This window comes from Camellia sinensis, chromosome 14 (assembly GCF_055761805.1).
Source record: "Camellia sinensis isolate YWXY chromosome 14, ASM5576180v1, whole genome shotgun sequence".
In the NCBI taxonomy this organism is placed as follows: Eukaryota; Viridiplantae; Streptophyta; class Magnoliopsida; order Ericales; family Theaceae; genus Camellia; species Camellia sinensis.
In genome coordinates, this window is record NC_138974.1 from 85661939 (window position 1) to 85683995 (window position 22057).

General features: G+C 31.5%; 1 protein-coding gene across 1 annotated transcript; it reads right to left on the bottom strand.

The window, feature by feature from the left end:
- Positions 1-4332: 4332 nt before the first annotated feature.
- Positions 4333-6681, bottom strand: LOC114315803 (transcription factor FER-LIKE IRON DEFICIENCY-INDUCED TRANSCRIPTION FACTOR). Its single transcript, XM_028262421.2, has 4 exons — positions 5913-6681; positions 5430-5630; positions 4659-4832; positions 4333-4565 (listed from the first exon to the last, which is right to left on the bottom strand). The coding sequence occupies exons 1-4, from the start codon at positions 6465-6467 to the stop codon at positions 4461-4463; spliced, it is 1035 nt and encodes a 344-aa protein (XP_028118222.2). The 5' UTR covers positions 6468-6681; the 3' UTR covers positions 4333-4460.
- Positions 6682-22057: the final 15376 nt, after the last annotated feature.

Below are 22057 nucleotides of genomic sequence, written 5' to 3' on the forward strand. Positions count from 1 at the left end.
GAAGGTGGCAGCGGTATGAGATAAGTCTGACGTCGGTACCAGAACTACAAGGTGGAGAAATGGGCAATGGTGGCGGAGATCGACGACGATAGGGTAACGACGGTCGACGGCGATGATGGAGACGACTGCGAGTGATGCAGAGAGGTAGAGACCTGAGTGAGAGGGTTTGGGATCGGCGGCGAAGAAAGAAGAGAGATCTAAATGAGTAAGAGGGTTTGAGACCGTGGTGTATATGATATATATATATATATATATATGGAAGGGTATTTTGATCATTTTATTTTAGGTTGTCCATTTGGATAAAGTGTTTCAGTGCCTAGATCTTTGGGTAAACAAAAATCAAATTTGGACTTTTGGACCAAGTGTCCTATTTTTCAATATGAATTTTATGTATGAATAGAGTGTTCTAAATATAAATGTGTTAATTTTAATTTTATTCACTAAATCATTACTATTTTTTATATTTTAAAAAGATTACTTTACAAAATTTAAACGATATTTATTATTTTGAACAAAGTTTCACAACTAATATAATGAATATTTGATTGTATTGTATGATTTAAATTGTTTAAATTATAAAATTAAAAAAATAAAAAAATTCCTTATAAAGTAGGCTTTCATAATTTCAATTTCGGACCATATCTTCAATTAAATTACATAAATTGAAATTTAAAATTAAAAAAAATGTAAGAATTAAATAAACAAGAGTGATAATTTAATAATAAAATAGAAAAATTACATAATTTAATTAATAAAAGTAAAATTAAACCAATAAAAATAAAAGTTCAGGATTATAAGGGCCCGTTTGTTTTGGGAGATAGAATGGAGGGGATTGATAGTGGGGGGATTAATAGTGAGGGGATTGTTAGTGAGGGGATTGATAGTGAGGGGATTAATAGTGAGGGGATTGATAGTGAGGGGATTAATAATGAGGAATTGTTAAATTATTTTTATATAAAATAATAAAACAAATAAAAAATATAAAAAATTAAACATTATATTTAAAAAAAAATTCTCAATATATAAAAAATAAAAAAATTTCTAATCCCCTCACTATTTTCTAATACCATCTCTACCTCTCCTTACCAATCCCCCTTCCAAGGGTATTAACAATACCAAGGGACTAATAGTCCCAACCCTTTCTCTGCAAACAAACAGGGACTTTAGTAATACCTTGGTATTACTAGTCCCAATACCCTCCCTATAGCCCAAAACAAATGGGGCCATAGAGAGGTGCTAATAGAGTGAGGGTAGCACCCTCTAGGTCCTGTCTTAAAAACATAAAAATAAAATAGATCTCGTGCTAAGGATTCGTTTGAATTTTTTTTTTTAATTTAATGACATATATTTATAATTTTTTTGGCTTTTCTAATTTTTTGGAATGCTTAAAGTTGACATTTTAGTGAGTAATGTGTAAAGTGATTTAAAGTTTTTTTTTTTTTTTTTTAACAAAATGAGTTTTTTAGCCAATAAATTAATTTATTAGTCAGCATCAAATGAAACCTAAGCATGGCTCAATCCGACATATGATCTAAAAGTTCCATATGAAGTCTGTCTCTGAAATTGATGTCTAATAAATTCATATATTAAATAACAAATTTTATAAAATAAAATAATTTTGTAGATAACTTGATGCAAACATTAATTTCTTCCCACTACATTTAAGTTCAATTTTTTATGGGAATATTTTTCCTCTTGTAATCCAGGCAGGGAAAACGTCTGGGATATGTTTTTGGTCTTTTTTATTTTATTTTTGTTTTTCATTTTTTTCTTTTTAAGACTGGATATGTCTGGTTTTTTAGAAAAATGTCTTAGACCTCCAGTGAGGTCCCCACCACCCTCACTATTTTTTGATTGGCTAAAAAATTTATTTAATTATTTATTTATTTATTTTAGTCTTGCTCTCACAACTCTCACAACCCCACGTGGAGGTGGGGGGTGCTGGGCGTCACCTCCGGATTCCCAGCACTGTTGGGTTTTTTATTTATATTTTTTAGATTTTTAAAACCAAAAATAATAAAGTAGTCCCAAACGCCAAATAGTTGACCAATTGTAGATCAAATTAAAAAAAAAAGTGTAGATAAGATCCAATATTTAAAATAACAAGTTAGCCACTCTAAGGTAAGAACTATAAGTATTTACATTATTAATTAAATAATAATTGGACTTTATTAATGGGGAAATTATTCAATGGCCCTGGATTGATAGAAGTATTCATTTGGGATGTAGATTAAATTTCTGATTTTTTGATATTTTAACTATTTTATTCTGGAATTAAAAAGTCTAATTTTAGATAAATTCTTTGTCTTTTTGACTTTTGTCAAAGAAAAAATGAAATGATTATAATTTGAACATGACATTTTATCTTATTAATTTTTTAGCCTATTTTGTCTTTTTTGTGGCTAAAATCGTCTTTTAGCCCCAAAATTTGGCTTGCCAAACGAGTGCTAAAGCCTCTGTTTGGTTGTCTTTTGAAATTATGGGTTCGTTTGGAAAGTGGGTTGACTTTTTAACTTTTTGACTATTTTAGCCTGGAGCTAAAAAGTCTCGTTTAGGAAGAACTTTTTTGACTTTTTATGAAAGAAAAAATGTAATGCTTATGAGTTAGATGTGATGTTTTGTTTTATTAAGCTAAAAAGTTTTTTTTTTTTTTGTCTTTTTGTGGTTAAAATAACCCAACCTAACCCAACCCATTTTCCCAAACAAAGGTTATGATTCCAATAAAAAATATTCAAAATTCTTTTCAAAATTCGTAATCAAACATACAACTCAAAAATAAATCAAACTCAATTCAAAAACTATTTACAAAACTTATAACCAAACACACAACTCAAAATTCAATTCAAAACTTTTTTTAAAACTCAAAACCAAACTCTTCTCAAAACTCTATTTAAAAAATAAAAAACCCAAAAACATTCTTTTTTATTTTGTTTTTTAAAATTATTTTTAGAATCGTGGTTTGAGTATGGAATCGTGTTTTGAGTTGAGTTTTGAAAAGAAAAAAAAAATAACAAAAATTATTTTTTGAAAAAATAAAAAAATATTTTTCTCCAAAAATTAAAAAAAAAAACTTCAAAAAAAATATAATAAAAAAGAGTTAATTACTTAAAAATCCTGCTTACAAATGTTATAGTAACTCGGGTCTTATTTAAGATTTTTTAAACCAATAATCATATTTAGTAAAACTGAGAATAATATCAATTTTTTTTAATTTTTAAAATTAAGAACATTATCAATTTTGCATAATAATAATCTAAATAATTATTTCACTAACTGAAAAAACAGCGCATGAGGTTAAATGTTTTTTGTGCTTCAAATTATTAGTTTGATTCAACTATTCAATAAAATCGAGAACATTATCAATTTTTTTCAGTTTTAAAACTAAGAATATTGTCAGTTTTTTCATTTATAAAGGGTTTTTTTATCTTTTTAAAGTTTTGCACATCAATATTCCATCATCATGCTCTTTTATAGACATAAAATTTTCAATTTTACACAATAAAAAAAGAAAATTTTTCAAAAAAAGAAAAAAAAAAATTTTGCACATAATTTTTTTTAGTTTTTTCAATTTAAAAGTTGATATTTAAAAGTTTTAAAAATAAAAATAAATGTCAAATTATCATATTCATTTATAGAAAATCATAAATGATGAATGATTATTGTTTGAAGGACAATTTCGACTATTAAAAATTTAATGAGACTTGAAGGTCTAAAAAATCTTAGTCAGGACTTACTGGAATATAAGTTCATAAATTAAGGCTTGTGTGTAAATGTCCCAATAAAAAAAAAATTAAGGACAAAATAAAAAATATTTCTTTGAATTTTTTTTTAATAAAATTTTGAAAAAGTTTGGTTATGAGTTTTTGAATTAAATTTTGAGTTATGTGTTTGGTTAATTATGAGTTTTGAAAATAATTTTTGAATTGAGTTTTAAGTTATGTGTTTGGTTACAATTTGAGTGTGATGTTGTGTTTTGAGTTTAAAATATTAAAAAAATTAAAATATTTACAAAATAAAATAAAATTTTTAAAATAAAAATTATATATTTAAAATAAAAAAAAAATTCTCAAACATTTTTAAATATTTAAAAAAAATAAATCCAAAAATTTTCAAAATACAACTCATAACTTTTTTCAAACTCAAAATTCTAAACTCTTTTCAAAATTTAAAATTCAAAAATTGTTTTCAAAACTCAAACCAAACATATTTTCTATTTTCAAAACTCAACTCACAACTACACACTTAAATCATAATTTCACACTCAAATTATAATTCTAAAATTAAACCAAATAGAGCCTAAAATATTTCTTGTACATGAACCTTCACATATAATTGTAAATACACAAATCATGTTGAGATTTCAAGTTAGTAATGCTACGAATACAGGAAAAAAAATTTGTTGAAATGTTCATAAAATACATTTGTTTTTCTATACATTTTTTGAGTAACATTATTATATTTCAGACATATGATTGTCTCTGAAATTCAAAACCTTGGTTCAGCAGAACCCGAGTCATCCACAGCTTCAAATTTGGCAAGTTCATGTTGGGCTCGCATTCTCTAACCTGTTTTCACTCATGAAAAGAGTGTTAATCATATAATGAGTTTCAAAGCAAAATTAACAATGAAGATAATCTATCAATGCATGAGAGCTTTACCTTGATAGTAAAGGTTAATATGAATCTCTCAGAAAGGGTAGCCAAGTTGGAGCTCTGAACATTGAATCGTGTGAGGGACTCAATAGCCTTGTAAAGTGATGAGGCCACCCCTTGTCCTCTATTGCACTCCACTCTCACATAAAATCCTCTTTCCTCCACTTGAATCATGTCCATCTAAATCGCCACGGTTTCAATATCACCGGTTAATATTTCAGTAGTATTTTTTTTTTACATTTGATAGTGTTCTAAGAACTTCTTCAACCGTGAGATTATTGCTAAAAAGAAGTAGCATGAAGCTTAATTTTCCGTTTAATTAAAAGGGTCAGACATCTATATTTTAACATAAACTATTATACCTAATTATATTAAACTTGATACAAAGTTTAACTATAGCTAAATATGTCGGCTCAACAAAGCTATTCAAAAATATAGTACATCTTTCCAATTGTATTTCCTCCCCTCAACACAAATTCCAGAAATCAACAACCAACAAAAAAAAAATCAAAAAAAAACAACAACAACAACAACAAAAAATTAGTTGCACGCGAATTTATGTTGTTGAGAGGAAATAAATGGAGGGCAAATTGGTTGCACACAAAAAATAACAAAGTCACAATTGGAGCAGTATTGCTAAAATATAACATTTTGTAACTATTCATTATTAAAATATAGAAATAGCTAGCTTTGGTTATTGATCTAGTGGAAATGCTCAAAGAAAGTTTCAAGCATATTTGGCGTTGTTAGAAATGAATCGAGTATAAAATGAATAACCTGCATTATGTGCTTGCAAATTGTATGGTTGGGGCTTATAAATTGGATATTCTTTCTGTTTTCAACTATGCCTTGTTGATGTCTGTCTCCCTCTGTCAAGGAGGATTCGAGCCCTGCAATCTCGGCTCTTAGCTTCCTCGCCTGCATTTGCAGCTCCTGCAAGTACTCTACCGCATCTCCAACAATGGAAGCCTTATCCATCTGCATTTATATATATACAAGCATTGCAAATCATTTTGGTATGGTTGTTCAAGATAGGTTTGAAAGCTTAATAAGTTTATAAATGTGTTCGAATTTGATATGTCTAGTCTTTTAAACTGATCTCAAAACAAGTTGCAATTGAGGTGAATCACGAATCAAGGTTGAATAACTTAATTTTTTTTTTATAAAGTTCAGTTAAAGATTATCGTACTTTATTCAAGTTTAATATCTACAAGTCAATCTCAAATAAATTTTTTAAAAATTAAACACGAATAAACACACCTTAGTTATGTTAGGAACCAAGGCACGCAATGCGTAGAGCTTCTCCTTCATCCGACCTCTCCTCTTTCTCTCTGAAACCAAAGTTCTCGATCTATCCCCACCCTTTCTCTTCGTCAGCCTAGTAGTAGTAGTCGTGGTTGCAGAAGAATACTCCTCTCCAATATCATTATCATTCTCTTCCCCCCCAACGTCTACGGCTGGCAAAGCATTGAGACCAGAACTCAGATTATTGCAACCAAAGAGAGGATCTTGATCTTGATCACCTGGGGTTGGGCCAAATTGGGTATGATCCAAACAGCCACTAATGTGCTCACAATCATAATTGTGACAGAACTCGACAATGGGATCATTGGTTTCACCTCTAATAAGATCAATGAATTGCTCAAAATTTGATTCGTTGATGAACAAGTCTTGTGATAATAAGTTGAAGTCATCACCAGCATGCCCAGGTTGGTTTCCAGATGTTTCCATCCTCTCCATTGTTTCAAATGATAGGTTGATCATGAGACTTCTAGTCCTTGTAGCATATATGTATAGGTCACCATGGTACCACATTCCCAATTCTCAATGTTTATACTTTAAAAAATAAAAATAAATTTTAGTGAGTGTTTGAATTTTAAAATATATGATTCAAATTCATTTGAATCTTTGCGTAGTTATATATATGTGTGATTTATAAATTCTTATCAAATGTGGTTCTAATATGAATTCCTTGGATTGAACTTATCATTGAAAATTGACTTGTTGGAAGTAGGTGTCCAAATGACTTATAGATATACACATGACCAAGGTTTATGTTATTTGGTGTGAGATCATCATAACGTCTTCTTACCATCATAAGAAGTTTTAAATAAACAAACACTAAAAAAGTATCAAACTTTTTTTTACAGTGCCCATAACTTTACAACCACTAGGCCATAAATCATAATTCAGTAACATTTTAAACTTATACCTTTTAGAACAATGTTAGAGATTCTAAAAAAATTATCAAATTATATATATATATATATAAAAGTAGTATTTTTTTCCTTTCTTATATAGCATATTCTAAAGGCCTACTTTTTTATATAAAAAAAAAAAAAAAAAGCCACATCAGTGTGCGTTTTTTATTTACATATAAAGTTCTATACAAACTCAATTTCAATTATAATAACCAATTTTATATGGACTCATGTATTTTTTATTGTGTATTTAGTTTTGTTGTTGTCAGATTTTTTTTATATAGTTGATATTTTAATTTAATTATTATAATATTTGAGAAAACAATTTATCTCGATATACAAATAAATAAATAAGACAGAATTTGCATAATTATGTGCATTGCATGGATCAAATTAATTTTTTTTACATTTTATATTTTTTGTCAATCTTATTGATGTCTTAATATTAATTTATATTTAATTTTTTATTTAACATGAAATTATTTATTACAAAATATTTATATTTAATTTAAATTTTTTATACCTATATACAATATTTATGAATAATTCAAAAAAATATTAAAGAAAAAACAAAGACTCTACATAATTAATTTATGTATTTTGCTCTTAATCCAATCACCACATATTTATATTTAATCTTTTAAATAAATTGTGTAGTTTCATTTTTGCATATTTTTATTTTCCAAATAAATATAAAAATTAAATTAAAATTAAATAATTAGAATCATTTTTAGTTTTATATTACTAATTCTCTTTCTAATTTAACTATTATTTTTAATATCAAAATGAGTATTTATTTACTTTCTTATAATTTAATATATATCATATAAAATCATTATATGATAATTACACTTTTATAGTACAATAGAACTAAAATTATCAAAATAAACAAATAATTTAACTAAATTTATTATACATAAATATTCAACTAACACTTTTATTGAACGATAAAGCGAAGATTATTAAAATAAATAATTAAAATTAAAATTTTATTTTAAATTAAAATTAATATTATTCTTTTGTAACACATATCGTAATATAAAATATCATTACATTAATTAAAGTTAACTCCATTGTGATTTTATGTCAGATATCATATTTTTAGAAATGGTTATATACATGTGTAACGTCTAATTTGATATTGATTGATTAAAATAATGAAACTAAATATGTTTTTTGGTTAAGTTTTTAGAAGATAAATTGACAAATGTTAAATAATAAATAGTGTGGAGTATTATTTTAAAGAATAATGATTCATCGAAAAATATTATGTATATTTAAGGCACCTATTGATATTTTTTGAATAGTTTTTAAGTACTAAAAATTTTGAATTTATAATATTATTGATTGTGTAACAATTCAAAAATTTAAGTTATTCTTTAAATTTTATATTAGTATTATTTAATTATAAATGATTTCAAAAAAGAATTTTAACTTTATATTATTATTTAATATTATTTTTAGAGTATTATAATATTTTTCTTATATCAAAATATACTGAAATGTAACATTTTCGATACAAAAAGGATGTGGGCCTCCAATTCTCTTGCTGACCACGCCTGTGCATCATCATCACGTCCTAAGCTCCCTTTTTCTCTCTCTCTCTCTCTCTCTCTCAGCACTTCTCTCTTTAATTGTTTTTTAAGTATTTAGTAGATCACAATAAACGAAAAGTAAAAAATTAAAATTAATTTAAAGGTGAGTTATATTTAGTTTGTTTAGTTTTATTTTTTTAAAAATAGTTTTCAAAAAATTTTATTTTTTTATTTTTCGTATTTTTTTATTTTTACTGAATTTTTTTAATATTTTATGCAAATTTTTTACTTTTTAGACACACCTAACATAAATACACCTAAAAAGTAAAAAAAAAAATTGTAAAAAAAATCTTTTAAAAATTCACTAAATACCAAAAATACAAAAAAATATAAGAATTCAGTACATTTTTTATATTTTTATGTTTTTCTTAATTTTTTAAAATATTTTTTTACAATTTTTTTACTTTTTAGATACATCTAAGTAAGGTGCATCTAAAAAAGTTTAAAAAAATGTTTAAAATTTTAAAAAATTCACTAAAAACAAAAAAACACGAAAACCAAAAAACTCAGTTTTTAAAAAATTTAATCTAAAAAATTCAAACCAAACACACTGATTATATTTTGAGTTATCATAATATATTGTACATATGTTTTGAATTATCATAAATTATTTTACGCAATTTGTGTTTTATAAATTATATTAATATTTCGATTACGTGGATTATTTTCTTACCTTTATTTACTTAAATTGAAACTCATGGATATATTTGTTTAAATTTTAATAATTATTTGACAATGATTTCATAAGCAATTATTTTCTGTAAGTACCACCACGGGAGTCTCATGCCTTGGGGACTTAAATAAACCATTGGCTTTTGTTTGGTCAACTTGTGGCCCTCTGTTTATCATAAATCTATTGACTTCTATTCTGTGCGGAGCTAAGTATTACACTATTGTGAGAGCCACCTCTAGAATCCGTACAAGCCACCTCTTGAATCCGTACCTTTGTCTTGTCATGAATCCATTGACCTTTGTTTTGTTCTGCACCGTGGTTATGATTATATATTTTCATATAATATCATATGATTTATGACGGAGCTAAGTGCTACACTATTGTGAGAGCCACCTCTAGAATCCGTACGAGTCATCTCTTAAATCTGTACCTCTATATTGTCATGAATCCATTGACCTTTGTTCTATTGTGCACTATAGTTATGGTTATTTATTTTCGTATAATATCATATGATTTCTTAAACGAATTTCTGTTATAATATAAGCAACTTATTTACTCTAATAGCAAAGCATTCTATTGTATCTGTTGTAAGCCTAAAGCTTATCCATGGTAATTTTCTAACACTATAATATTTCTCACTCTGCTATGTGCTTATAGTTGTTTATCAATTTTTAGGAAACGATGCAATTCAAAAATAACTTTTAAAAAGTCTCAAAAACGAAGATGTGGAATAGACACCCAAAGCACTTTTATAGCATTTATAATTCTATTTTTCATATATAAACAAGGACGGAGCCACTAAGGGTATAGGGGTCCTATCTAAAAAAAAAAAAAAAAGGTCTAGAGGGTCACCTCCCCCCTCCCCTCCCCCGACATTTCAACTCTTTTTTTTTTTTGTTGTGTGTGGTTAATAGTAACACATAGCACAGCTTCAAACCAAACACTGCTCATTTTATTTTATTTTTAAATATTAAAAAAATATTTTAAATAAAAAAATTTATAAAAACATTATTTAAAATGAAATGTCAATGACAATTTTAAAATTATAAGAACAATAATGGTTATTTTGATTGAAAATAAAGAGATTATGATAAGTCATATTATATCTATGAAAATTTTAATATAATGGTGATGCCTATCATTATTGACATGCAAACATAATTAATTTCAATGAAGATATGAAATTTATTGGATTGTTAGTTATATTTGACATGTGCAGTTTATCCTCCATGTGTTTCTTTCCATTCATAACTAAAATGACCACTATATAAATTATAATCAAGTAACACATCTTCAATTATAAAAAAAAAATTAAAAATTACAATAAGTCATAACTGATATCATAATGAGTCATAACTAACTATTACTTGATATATAGTCATAACCAAAATAAAAACTACAAGAAGTTATAACTAAATTATATCTAATACTATAATGTGTTATATCTAACACTATAATGTGTTATAACTAAAGACCACGAAAATCATAATTGCGACATATGATAGACACTTTTTTGCGGAATATTTTATAGAATTTCTCTACTAAAATATATCATTTCTATCTTAACTTATCTTCTTTTTAAATTTTTCAATCCACCTATAAAATAGTTACTCCACAATATTTGTATAAAATTTAATCTCAAATCCTTTAATTTAAAATTCACATTTATCCAAATGAACGCTTAACATTTAAGTTTAATAATATCTCATTGTTGTTTATTATAACGAAAAAAAAAATGTTGTCATTAATTTGTACCCCCTTTTCACTGAATTCCTGGCTACATCACTGTATGTAAATATCGGTTTTTTGATCAATAAGTTTTTGTTATAAAAATAAAAACTCCAATGATTATTTTAGTACCCTCTCTTAAATATTTTTCCGCTCACATTTAGTAATTTGTTTAAGAATTAGCCAAAGATAATTTCAATTACAGGCCATCACGATGCTTAACCTTTGGATACGGGGAGCGGGTTGTGACAAGTGGTATCAGAACTCAAGTTTTAAAATTATTTTTATCAAAGCATTGGAGCATAAGATATATGCACAAATAGGATGGGGGAAACGTTAAGCTAGATTACAGGTTGTATTTAAATTAACTATTTGTGTAGCAACAATCATGGTATATATAATTATGGAATTTCACTAAATTTTGTAAGATGAGTTATTTATTACTTTATATATAATTGTATATATCTTTCATGTACATGCTGAATAATTTGAAAGAAAAAAACAATTTAAAAAAAAAAACAAATTCCGTATTATATGTTCCGTAGCATTTGAAAAAAAAAATCATTTGACTTTTTAGAAGTGGGTTCAAATCTATAATCTTTCAAAATTTATTTACTGGTTTTGAAACTATTTCCCATCAATGGAATGTTCACGGATAAAAAAAAATGGAAGTTCATCTCAAATTTCTTCAACTCTTACATATGATTCTGTCATTTCATTTCCAGTTACTTGTTTAATTGTGTTCTCATTTTATTTTTTTATTTTTTTATTTATTTTCAGAAACAAAATCAATAAAAAAAATTTAAAGTCATCCATCGTTTCCTATTTTGGCACAAAAAAATTTTGACAAATAAACAGTGAGTTGTTTTTGGTAAAAAAAAATTTGAGGTAATATTATATATCAGATTAATTATCAAATATATATTTATCAGAGTACGCAGCGGATAACTTACACATATAAAAAAATTTGAGGACGAAATTTTTAAAAAAAGAGAAAATTGTAACAACTCGAAAATTTAAATTGTCTCTTAAATTTTATATTAACATTATTTAATTATAAATGATTTCAAAAAAATAATTTAATTTTATATTATTATTCAATATTATTTTTTGAGTATTATGGTAATTTTATTATATTTTTTTCTATATTTTTGTTAGATCAAAATACATTGAAACGTAATATTTTTCGTACAAAAGGAATGCGTGCCCCCAATTTTCTTGCTGACCACACCTTCTCCCCTATATATATATATATATATAGAGAGAGAGAGAGAGAGAGAGATAGATATATGTTCACCGTGTGCATCATCGTCACGTCCCAAACTCTCTTTTTCTCTCACTTTCGGCCCTTCTTTCTTTAATTATTTTATAAGTATTTAGTGGGGGTAGTAAACAGAAAGTAAAAAGTTTGAATTAATCTTAAATGAGTTGCATTATATCTTGAGTTATTATAATATATTATACGTATATTTTGAATTATCATAATTTATTTTACGTAATTAATGTTTTATAAATTATATTAATATTTTGATTACGTTGATTATTTTTTGACCTTTATTTGCTTAACTTGAAATCTATGGATATATTTGTTTAAATTTTAATAATTATTTGACATTGATTTCATAAGCAATTATTTTTTGTAAGTGTTACCACGGGAGTCCCACGCTTTGGGAAACTTAAATAAACCATTGGCTTCTGATTGGTCACCTCGTGACCCTCTGTTTGTCATGGATCTATTAACTTATGTTCTGTACGGAGTTAAGTGCTATACTATTATGGAATCTACCTCTAGAATCCGTACGAGTTACCACTTAAATTCGTACCTCTGTATTGTCATGAATCCATTGACCTCTGTTCTGTCCCTATGGTTATAGTTATATATTTTCGTATAATATCATATGATTTCTGAAACGGATTTATGTTATAATATGAGCAACTTATTCACTCTAATAACAAAGTATTCTATTGTGTCTATTATAAGCTTAAAGCTTATCCATGATAATTTTCCTAACCCTTATGCTCCGAGTATAATATTTTTCACTCTGCTATGTGTTTATAGGTGTTTATAAATTTTCAAGAAACGATGCAATTCAGAAATAACTTTTGAAAAATCTTAGAAGCGATGATGTGGAATAGACACACAGAGCCCTTTTATAGCATTTATAATTCTATTATTCATATGTAAATATCGGCTCTTTGGTCAATAAGTTTTTGTTATAAAAGTAAAATCTCCAATGATTATTTTAGTACCCTCACTTAAATATTTTTCCGCTCGCGTTTAGTAATTTGTTTAAGAATTGGCCGAAGGTAGCTTCAGTTACTGGCTATCACGATGATTAACCCTTGGGTACGGGGAGCGGGTCGTGACATGATGTATCTTCACGAGCTCAGTCAAAAAAAATATGCAAAAATAATTTAACTAGAATAAAAAATTTGCGATTATTATAATGTGTCACATAATTAATCAGAATCTTTTGAGAACTGAAACTATTAAGATTATAGAGATTTTGTATCTGATTCCCTTTGAGGACACTATTTATGATTTGAATTTGTAATTTTTTATGCATCAATGTGAATAACTATTACGATTTTACTGATAAAATCGTAAATTCTACCATTGAGTCAACCCACCTTAAGCATTTTTTCATGTAATAAAATACTTAAATATTGTCATATAAAAATATTATAATAGATCATAATCAAACATTACTTGAAACATAATTAAAAACTCGACGCACTATTTTAGACATAACAAAAAATATAAGAAATTAGTAAAGATCTTTTCGATTAATAACCAAAATAATACACTATGAGTTATTATCAAGTCATAATTTGTATATTACAAAAATTTTCATTTTTTTTTAAGAAAAAAAATATTTTGATACAAAATTCATGATTTTTAGTAAATTTGATTAACACAAATGAGGATTTGATTTCAGATTAAGAATACATATTTTGTTTTTCTAATTCTGAAAGAAATTATTTTTCTAAGCCTATTTTACATAGGATTACACACAGTGACAAAAATTTTCATCAGCCATTAATAAATATGTCTGTATTTGACTTTCAATTATTAAAATTTTCTACACATAAAGTATTAAGACTCAAAATCAATTTTTCATTTTAAAGATAAATTCTTGTGTATTGCACAGATCATCTGCTCGTAATATACATGTAATATTCATATGGAATGGAATCAAATTAAAGAATCGTATACATACTAGCAACATACATACGATTTCATTTGACATTCTTATATTTTTGATCTCCATGTGAACGGAATCAAATTAAAGAATCGTATTGAACTAAGGAGTTGACCATGTTGCAGAACACATCAATAAATATGTGGTTGTAATGGGAATTTAATTAAAAAATATATATATAATGTCTGCAAACATTCTAAAATCAAGTGTCTTTATATATATATTTTCGCAATAATTGCTCACAAACATTTTTAAAATGAAGTATAGGTCAGTGTATGCGTTTGAAAGAGATTAGACACACTTGTGTCGCTGGCTAAATTCATTTAATCCTCTACTCATACACTATAGTTAAGATTGTTTTGTAACTGTGGACTTTCATGATGATAAGGATAAAATTAATAATAATATTAATTAAGTTATGGATCCAGATTATCTCTGTAGATTTGACCACGCTGGTTGAGTTGGTGAGGCTCATCACAGATTTCATCTGAATAATTTAAATTATTTATTTTAGAACATGATATATAGATTATTCATGAAAAAATTAAATCGATCTAATAATTATAACCATGTTAGTTTATGATATTTATTTGTAAAAAATATTTTTTAAAAATTTTTTTTGAAACTAGATAATTTATTTTCTGAAAAATAAATATAATAAAATAACATGACTATAATTATCGAATCGATTTGATTTTTTCCATCAATCATTTGTATTTTATGATCTAAAAAATAAAAAAATTAAATTATCAAAATTTGATCTGAACCTTACCACTCCAAACAACATGATCCAACTGAAGAAAATTTGTTTCTTAAATTATTATTCAAACATTTGAGGGAATGTGACATGAGAAAGTTTTAAAATGGTCACATTTGATCAAACATGCACCACACGTGGCATGTGTGTGCCACGATGAGTGAAACACCAAAGGCACGTGCCTCAGTCCGTGCCCTCAATACCAAATCAGTTTCAACTCTATCAAAATAATCCATGACATCATCGTCCCACAGGCTGAACACGTGCCTTTGTGCACTGTTTGGGACTTGGCTAATAATAATAATAATAAGCCATCTTAATCAATATAATTAAAATCGAAATCCTATTAGATTTTTTTAGGGAGAAAATTACAAATCAGTTGAAACTTCACAAAATATTTATAAATTTATAAAAAAATTATAAGTTTAATTATTAAAATTGATAAAGTTTATCACTAATTTTAAATTATTTTTGAAAACATACATTGATTAGTAATTTTTCATTTTTTTATAGGGGACCCATGGATGGGAGTTTAAAATTAAATAGAAAATTGTAAGGTTTTAATGCATAATAAAAGAAAAGAAAATATGACTAATGATAATTATGTATAGTATAATTTTAAGAGTAATTATAAATACACCTTTTAAGATTTAAAATACAGATTACCCTATGTGATTTTAAAAATTACAAATACTCATTTGTCACAATTTTTTGTTTAACAAAATTAGTAAAAACAAATAAAAATTCTAACTGTTCTCTTGTACAACAATAAAATTATCTAAATTATTAATTGAAATATATTTATAATATCATTAAAAATTATTAATTGACTTGATAATTTATTAATAAAAGTGGCCATTTGTTATGTAATTAGAAACTAGAAGAGGTGAAATGTAATTTTCAAACCAATAAGGGACAATTTGTATTTTAAACAAATCTTAGGGAGTGTATTGTATTTGTATTTGTAAATTACAATTATATATTCTGATATTTACTTAAAGTAGGAATTATCCTCTATAATTTTGAAAATTACATTTTACCCTTACAAATCTCTAATTGTATAACAAATGGCATCTTTTATTAATAAATCATCAAACTAATTAACAATTTTTAATAATGTCAGAAATATATTTCAATTAACAATTCATGTAATTTTATTATTGTCTACAAGAGTAGTTAGAAATTTTATTTTTTTGTTAAATAAAAAAAATTATGAGGTATTTGTAACTTCTAAAACCACATAAAGCAATTTATATTTTAAATAAATCTCAAGAGATGTATTTATAATTTATCTTATTTAAAAATGGGGTCATAATCATGCTATGTAGTCATTTGGCATGTGGGTGTGGGTGTGGGTGTGGGTTTGGCTATTTTAGTCATAAAAAGATAAAATAAGATTTTTAGTCTCAGGCTAAAAGTTAGGGAAATTATATTTCCACACATTTAAATAACTCAGAGTACGTCTTTTCTCAATACACACACTTATTAATTTATTTATTGATTAATTTTCTCAATCCGCACACTAAAAATTACAATTATATCCTTCACTCAAATATTATTGTACACATACCACGTATTTGCAGATAGGTCTTGAGAGGGAGTTTTTATATGCACTAGGGCCGAGTTAGGCCAAGGCGCGGTAATGGGTCGTTCTGTGGACCAAAGTTAAAAGGGTTGAGTAAAAAGGCCTTGTAAGTTAGCTTAGTCAAAAAGGGCCTTATAGTCAACTCGGTTACCCCGGTCAAAGGTATAGTTAGCTCGGATGTTTGGAACCGAGGTATATATTATGGCTTCTTTGGGAGGACTTGGCTCTAGTTAGCGCAGTCAGAACTTGTTGTAGTTAGCTCGGTCTCAATGGACTCAACCGAGGTATCAGTGAACAAGGACCGAGCTATGTGTTGCATGTGAAGGTGTTGGTTTGGGTATGACAGAGGTATTGTTAGTTCGGTTACATTGTCATACTACCGAGGTATAACCATCTCACTTGGTTTAAGCAGTGAGGGGGGTGTTGAAAGATAAACATTATCTGTTAGGAGTGTGATTCCTAGGAGGGCTCTACATGGAGGAATAAGAGTCCTACTAGGATTGTGCCACGCGAAACCTATAAAAGCTCATAACATCGCCTATGGAGAGGTAACACACAACTTTGATTCCTGAATTCACAGATCTTTTGTGTCTATTGTCTATTGTGCTGACTTAAGCATCGGAGGGGTTTTTGGCACACACCTGCCGGTTAGCTCACGTTTGTGTTTTCAGGTGGTAAAGCGACGACGTTTGGAGGAGCGCAAGCTTGATCAACAGGATCATACGATAAGGATTATTTTGTGCTCGTACAATTGGTGTCGTCTGTGGGAATTCCACAAAGAACAAAACCTCTTGATCAAACTTTCCTCTCTAGTTAAGATCAATGGCGCACAATAAAGATTTGTCGCAATCAGCCATTGATGGGCAAACCCCTGAGGGGGGTGGGAGGCGCGAAGGTTTGCCTGTTGTCCCTCCAATGGCGGATTTAGAACCCCAACGACAGAACCCCCGGAGGGATGCAAAGGGAAGGCAGGGTAACAGCCCCCGCCACTCTCAAAGCCTCGAAAGGCAGAGGCGGAGGATTGACCCTCAGGTTCTAGAGGATCGCGTGAAGGAACAAAATGAGTTGATACGAAGGATGGCAGCGGACATGGAGTTGTTGAAGCGCCAAATAAAAGGAAAATGGGTGGCGACAGGAGAAGGGCGCAAAGGTAGTACGCCCCCTCTCCACTCGGAAGGTCATGGTAGACACACCACGCCCTCACAAGCAGAGAGTAGGAGCCTTAGAACAGGCGACACTCAAACAAGGACGTCCAGGACTTGTTACTCCAGGTCTGAGAGAACAAGAACTGAGAGGTCATATACTGAAGGAAGCACCTATCGGCCCTCACGCACGCACCAGACGTCATCCAGGCAAACAGAGTTGTCCAGATCATCTGATTTGTGAACGGTGTTTGAAGAAAGGGCACGATGGAAGGAGGACGTCAGGGCACGCGACCCGCATAGAGTTTCAGCCCTTCAGTAGTTGGCCCTTCGGACGCATGGGAGCGTCAAGGTAGGAATGCCAATACCACGCCTTGCCTACGAACCAACGGGCAAAGCATTAGCAAGGTTGCATATCTCGCCGTTCATTTCGGCAATTGAGAACGCGCCGTTACCTTCCGGCTTCCTCCAGCCTAAGTTTACGACTTACGAAGGGAAGACAGATCCCTACATGCACCTAAGCCACTTTCGCCAGGTTATGGCAGTGTATCGGCGGAACGAGGCTTTGATGTGCATCCTATTCCCATCCAGCCTTGGCGACCTAGGTTTAACCTGGTTCGAAAGGCTACCAGAAGGCAGCATCGCCTCCTGGGCGCAATTGGCAAAGGCGTTCGTGACTAGGTTCAGAACGAACACCAAAACACCAGTGGAGATCGATCAACTACTCTCCATTGACATGGGCGACAAGGAGACGTCAAGGTCCTACAACAGTCGCTACTGGGAGACTTTTAACCAGATAAGAGATTGCCCCACAAATCTTGCCATCGCACAGTACAAAAGCGGGCTACCAATCGGAAACAAGTTGAGGGACTCAATTACCATGACGCCACCCCTTACAATGGAGGCCTTGATGGAAAAAAGTGCACCAGCATATTCGGGTGGAGGAGGATGGCACCCGTACTAAAGCAAAATCTGGTGCAACAGCAGTACCAAATAAAAAGTGTATGGCAAAAGTCAACACGGTAGAACGACCAAGCAGGAATGGGCGAGGCAGGCGAGCTGTTGGACTCAGACAAAAGGTGGTTAAGAGTCCGCACTGCCATTACCACAGTATTCAAAAAACCAATCTACCGAATTCTTAGTGAAATACATGATGAACCTTTCGTCCGATGGCCAGCTAAATTAGGAGAAGCGCAAAAGGACTACGACGAAAGATCCCGGTGCACCTTCCATGATGAAAAGGGGCACCGTACTAAGAATTGCATGCCGTTGAGATAGCATTTGGAGGAGTTAGTGGTAGCCGGGCATCGGGACCAATATATAGAAGAAGGGACACAGCCAGCCCCCTAAAACCACAACCACCCAAACGGAATGCCAATCAACGCCCCACCTCACAGCGTAATTAACGTAATACATGGAGTATTCGAACCTGAGTGGGTATGTGAGCTCAGGGGCATGATCAAAAAGGCTGAGCACTTAAGGTTGGTATTAAGTGCACAACCTGCCATCAAAAAGGGGAGAACAGAGGCCACGAACGTCATATGTTTTTCAGACAAAGACTTGGCAAGGATATATTCCCCTCACAACGATGCACTAGTTGTCACTCTCCGCGTCAAGGATTTCGACGTCAAAGGGATTTTGATTGACTAAGGGAGCTCATGTGAGATAATGTATTATGAAACCTTCAAACAACTGAAACTGGAGGATAAAGACTTGGCACCCGCCGTATCCCCCTTGATTAGATTCAACTCAATGCCAGAGTGGCCAGTTGGCAAGATAATCGTCTTCATCAGAGCAAGAAGCATGACGAAACAGGTGGAATTCTGAGTATTGAAAGTCCCTTCCACTTACAACATAATCTTGGGAAGGACTTGGTTACACGCCATGCGATCGGTTACGTCAACCTACCATCAAGTAATGCGGTTCCCCAACAAAGTCAGAGTAATTGAAGAGGTCTTTGGGGACCAAATTATGTCCAAACAATGCTTCATCACAGTAAATGGTAGCCGCGCTGCCAAGGGGTATGCACAGATGGTGGAAAAACCTCAGAGCAATGAGTTGTTCGCGGATGTCGGCAAAGCCGCTGAATAGAAGGCAGTGGAAGACTTGGTACAGGTAAGGATAGATGAAAAGAACCCGAAAAAGTTCTTTTTGCTCGGCTCATCTATGTCCAGTACTGAGAGATTAGAGGTCATGGAATTCTTTACCTCTAACATCGAAGTGTTCGCCTGGACGCCGTATGATATGCCAGGCATTAACCCAAACTTCATCTGTCACCAACTGAACGTCCACCTAACTGCTAGACCAGTCATACAGCGCACTCGTAGATCCGCACTCCACCATGCCGAGATAGTGGCAGAGGAAGTGGGAAACTTGCTGGAGGCAGGAGCTATCAGGGAAGTGCACTATCCCAAATGGATATCCAATACAGTGGTGGTGCCAAAGAAGAATAGAAAATGGCGTGTCTGCGTGGACTACAAAACAGTCAACAAGGCATGTCCAAAGGATAGCTTTCCCTTACCACGGATAGACCAACTGGTAGACCTAACAGCAAGCCATAATCGACTTAGCTTCCTTGATGCATATAGAGGTTACCATTAGATCACTATGTATGAGCCTGACCAGGAGGTCACATCCTTTACAATGCCTAGAGGATTGTACTGTTACAAGGTCATGCCTTTTGGCCTAAAAAACGTAGGGGCAACATTCCAACGGATGGTCACCAAGATGTTTGAACCATTGCTGGACAGAACAATGGAGGCTTACATCGACGACATGGTGGTCAAGAGAAAAGATGAGAAGGACCATCTCAGGGACCTAGATGAGATGTTCCAGATCTTGAAGAAGAACAAGTTACGCCTTAATGCATCTAAGTGTGCGTTCGGCGTAGGATCAGGTAAATTCCTAGGCTTCCTGGTGACCAACCGAGGTATAGAGGCAGACCCCTCTCAAATTAAAGCAATCCAGGATCTTGAGAGGCCCAACACAGTCAAGGAAGTGTAGCATCTCACTGGCATAGCAGCTGCACTCAACCGGTTCATAAGTCGGTCGTCAGATAGATGTCGACCATTTTTCCAAGCATTAAAAGCCAAGTTTGAGTGGGACAAAAAATGCGACCGCGCCCTAGAGAGCTTGAAAGAATACATGTCTTCTCCACCATTGCTAGTAATCCCACTACCTGGAGAAGAGCTCTTTTTGTACTTGGCAGTTTCACAGCACGTAGTTAGTGCAGTGTTGGTCCGAGCGGAAGGAACCCAACACCTGCCCATTTTTTATGTCAGCAAGATATTGCTGGGCTCAGAAACCAGATACTTACCATTGGAAAAACTAGCCTTAGCCTTGATGATGGCATCAAGGAAGTTGTCGCACTACTTTCATGCCCACACCATAATCGTCCTCACAGCTTTTCCATTAAAAGCTTTGTTTGAGAGGGCAAACTTTTCTAGGCGAATCTTGAAGTGGGCTATGGAATTGGGGCAGTACGATATCAAGTTTCAACCCAGAACCGCAATAAAAGCCCAAGCTTTGGCAGACTTTGTGGCTGAGTTCACGACAGGAAGCCATCACCTCTGCCTAGTTGATTTGACTTGAACAACCGAAATGGGAACGGAAAGTGTCGCAGTAAATGCGCAACCCCTAATACCAGATACTCAGCCACATTGTGAATCACATAGGCCTGAAGACAAGCATGAAGAGGCAGACCATGATACACCAGGCCCCAAAGACTCATCAACAAACAAGCACTTGGTACAGTCAGATAGTAAAGGACGAACAGAAGGTGTGAACTTGGAAGAAAACATCAGCAACACTCATGACCCAAAGACATCATCCGACCCCTCAACTTGCTGGAAGCTATTCATTGGAGAGATATGGAAGCTCTTTGTGGATGGAGCATCTAACAAGCACGGTGCAGGACTTGGCATAGTCCTCATCTCACCAGATAGCCTAGTGGTAGAACAAGCAGTCAACCTAGGATTCCCAGCATCAAACAACGAGGCGGAGTACGAAACACTCTTAGCGGGCCTAAAATCAACACTCTTCATGAAGGCCACCGAGCTAATGGTTTACAGTGACTCACAGCTGGTGGTAAACCAAATTTCAGGCGACTACGAGGCGAAAGATGAGAGGATGTCTAAGTACTAAGAGTTAGTGAGAAGGGAGATCATGAAATTTGAAGTTGTACGGATAGAGCAGATCGGCAGGAAAGAAAACAGTAGAGAAAACGAACTAGCAGGCTTTACTTCAATGGCAGACACATCCATCCCACATCCATTACTAATCGACTTCCTACCAAGACCAAGCATCAAAGAACCCGAAGAAGCCGAAATATGTTGTGCCGAACTAGGTCCTTCTTGGATGGATCCCATTATAGTGTTCTTAAAGGACGGCATTTTACTCGAAGAGAAGAAAGAGGCGAACAAAATAACAGCAAAGTCACAGCGATTTTGGCTCTCTCCATCAATGGCCTTGTACAAGAAATCCTTCACAGGACCCTACCTGAAATGTGTCCATCCTAGCAAA

Coding starts and splice junctions, on each gene's coding strand:
- LOC114315803 (XM_028262421.2), bottom strand. CDS start 6,467: ATGTGGTACCATGGTGACCTATACATATATGCTACAAGGACTAGAAGT. Junction 5,631..5,912: donor TGGTTCCTAACATAACTAAG/GTGTGTTTATTC, acceptor ATATAAATGCAG/ATGGATAAGGCTTCCATTGT. Junction 4,566..4,658: donor TATTAACCTTTACTATCAAG/GTAAAGCTCTCA, acceptor GAGTGAAAACAG/GTTAGAGAATGCGAGCCCAA.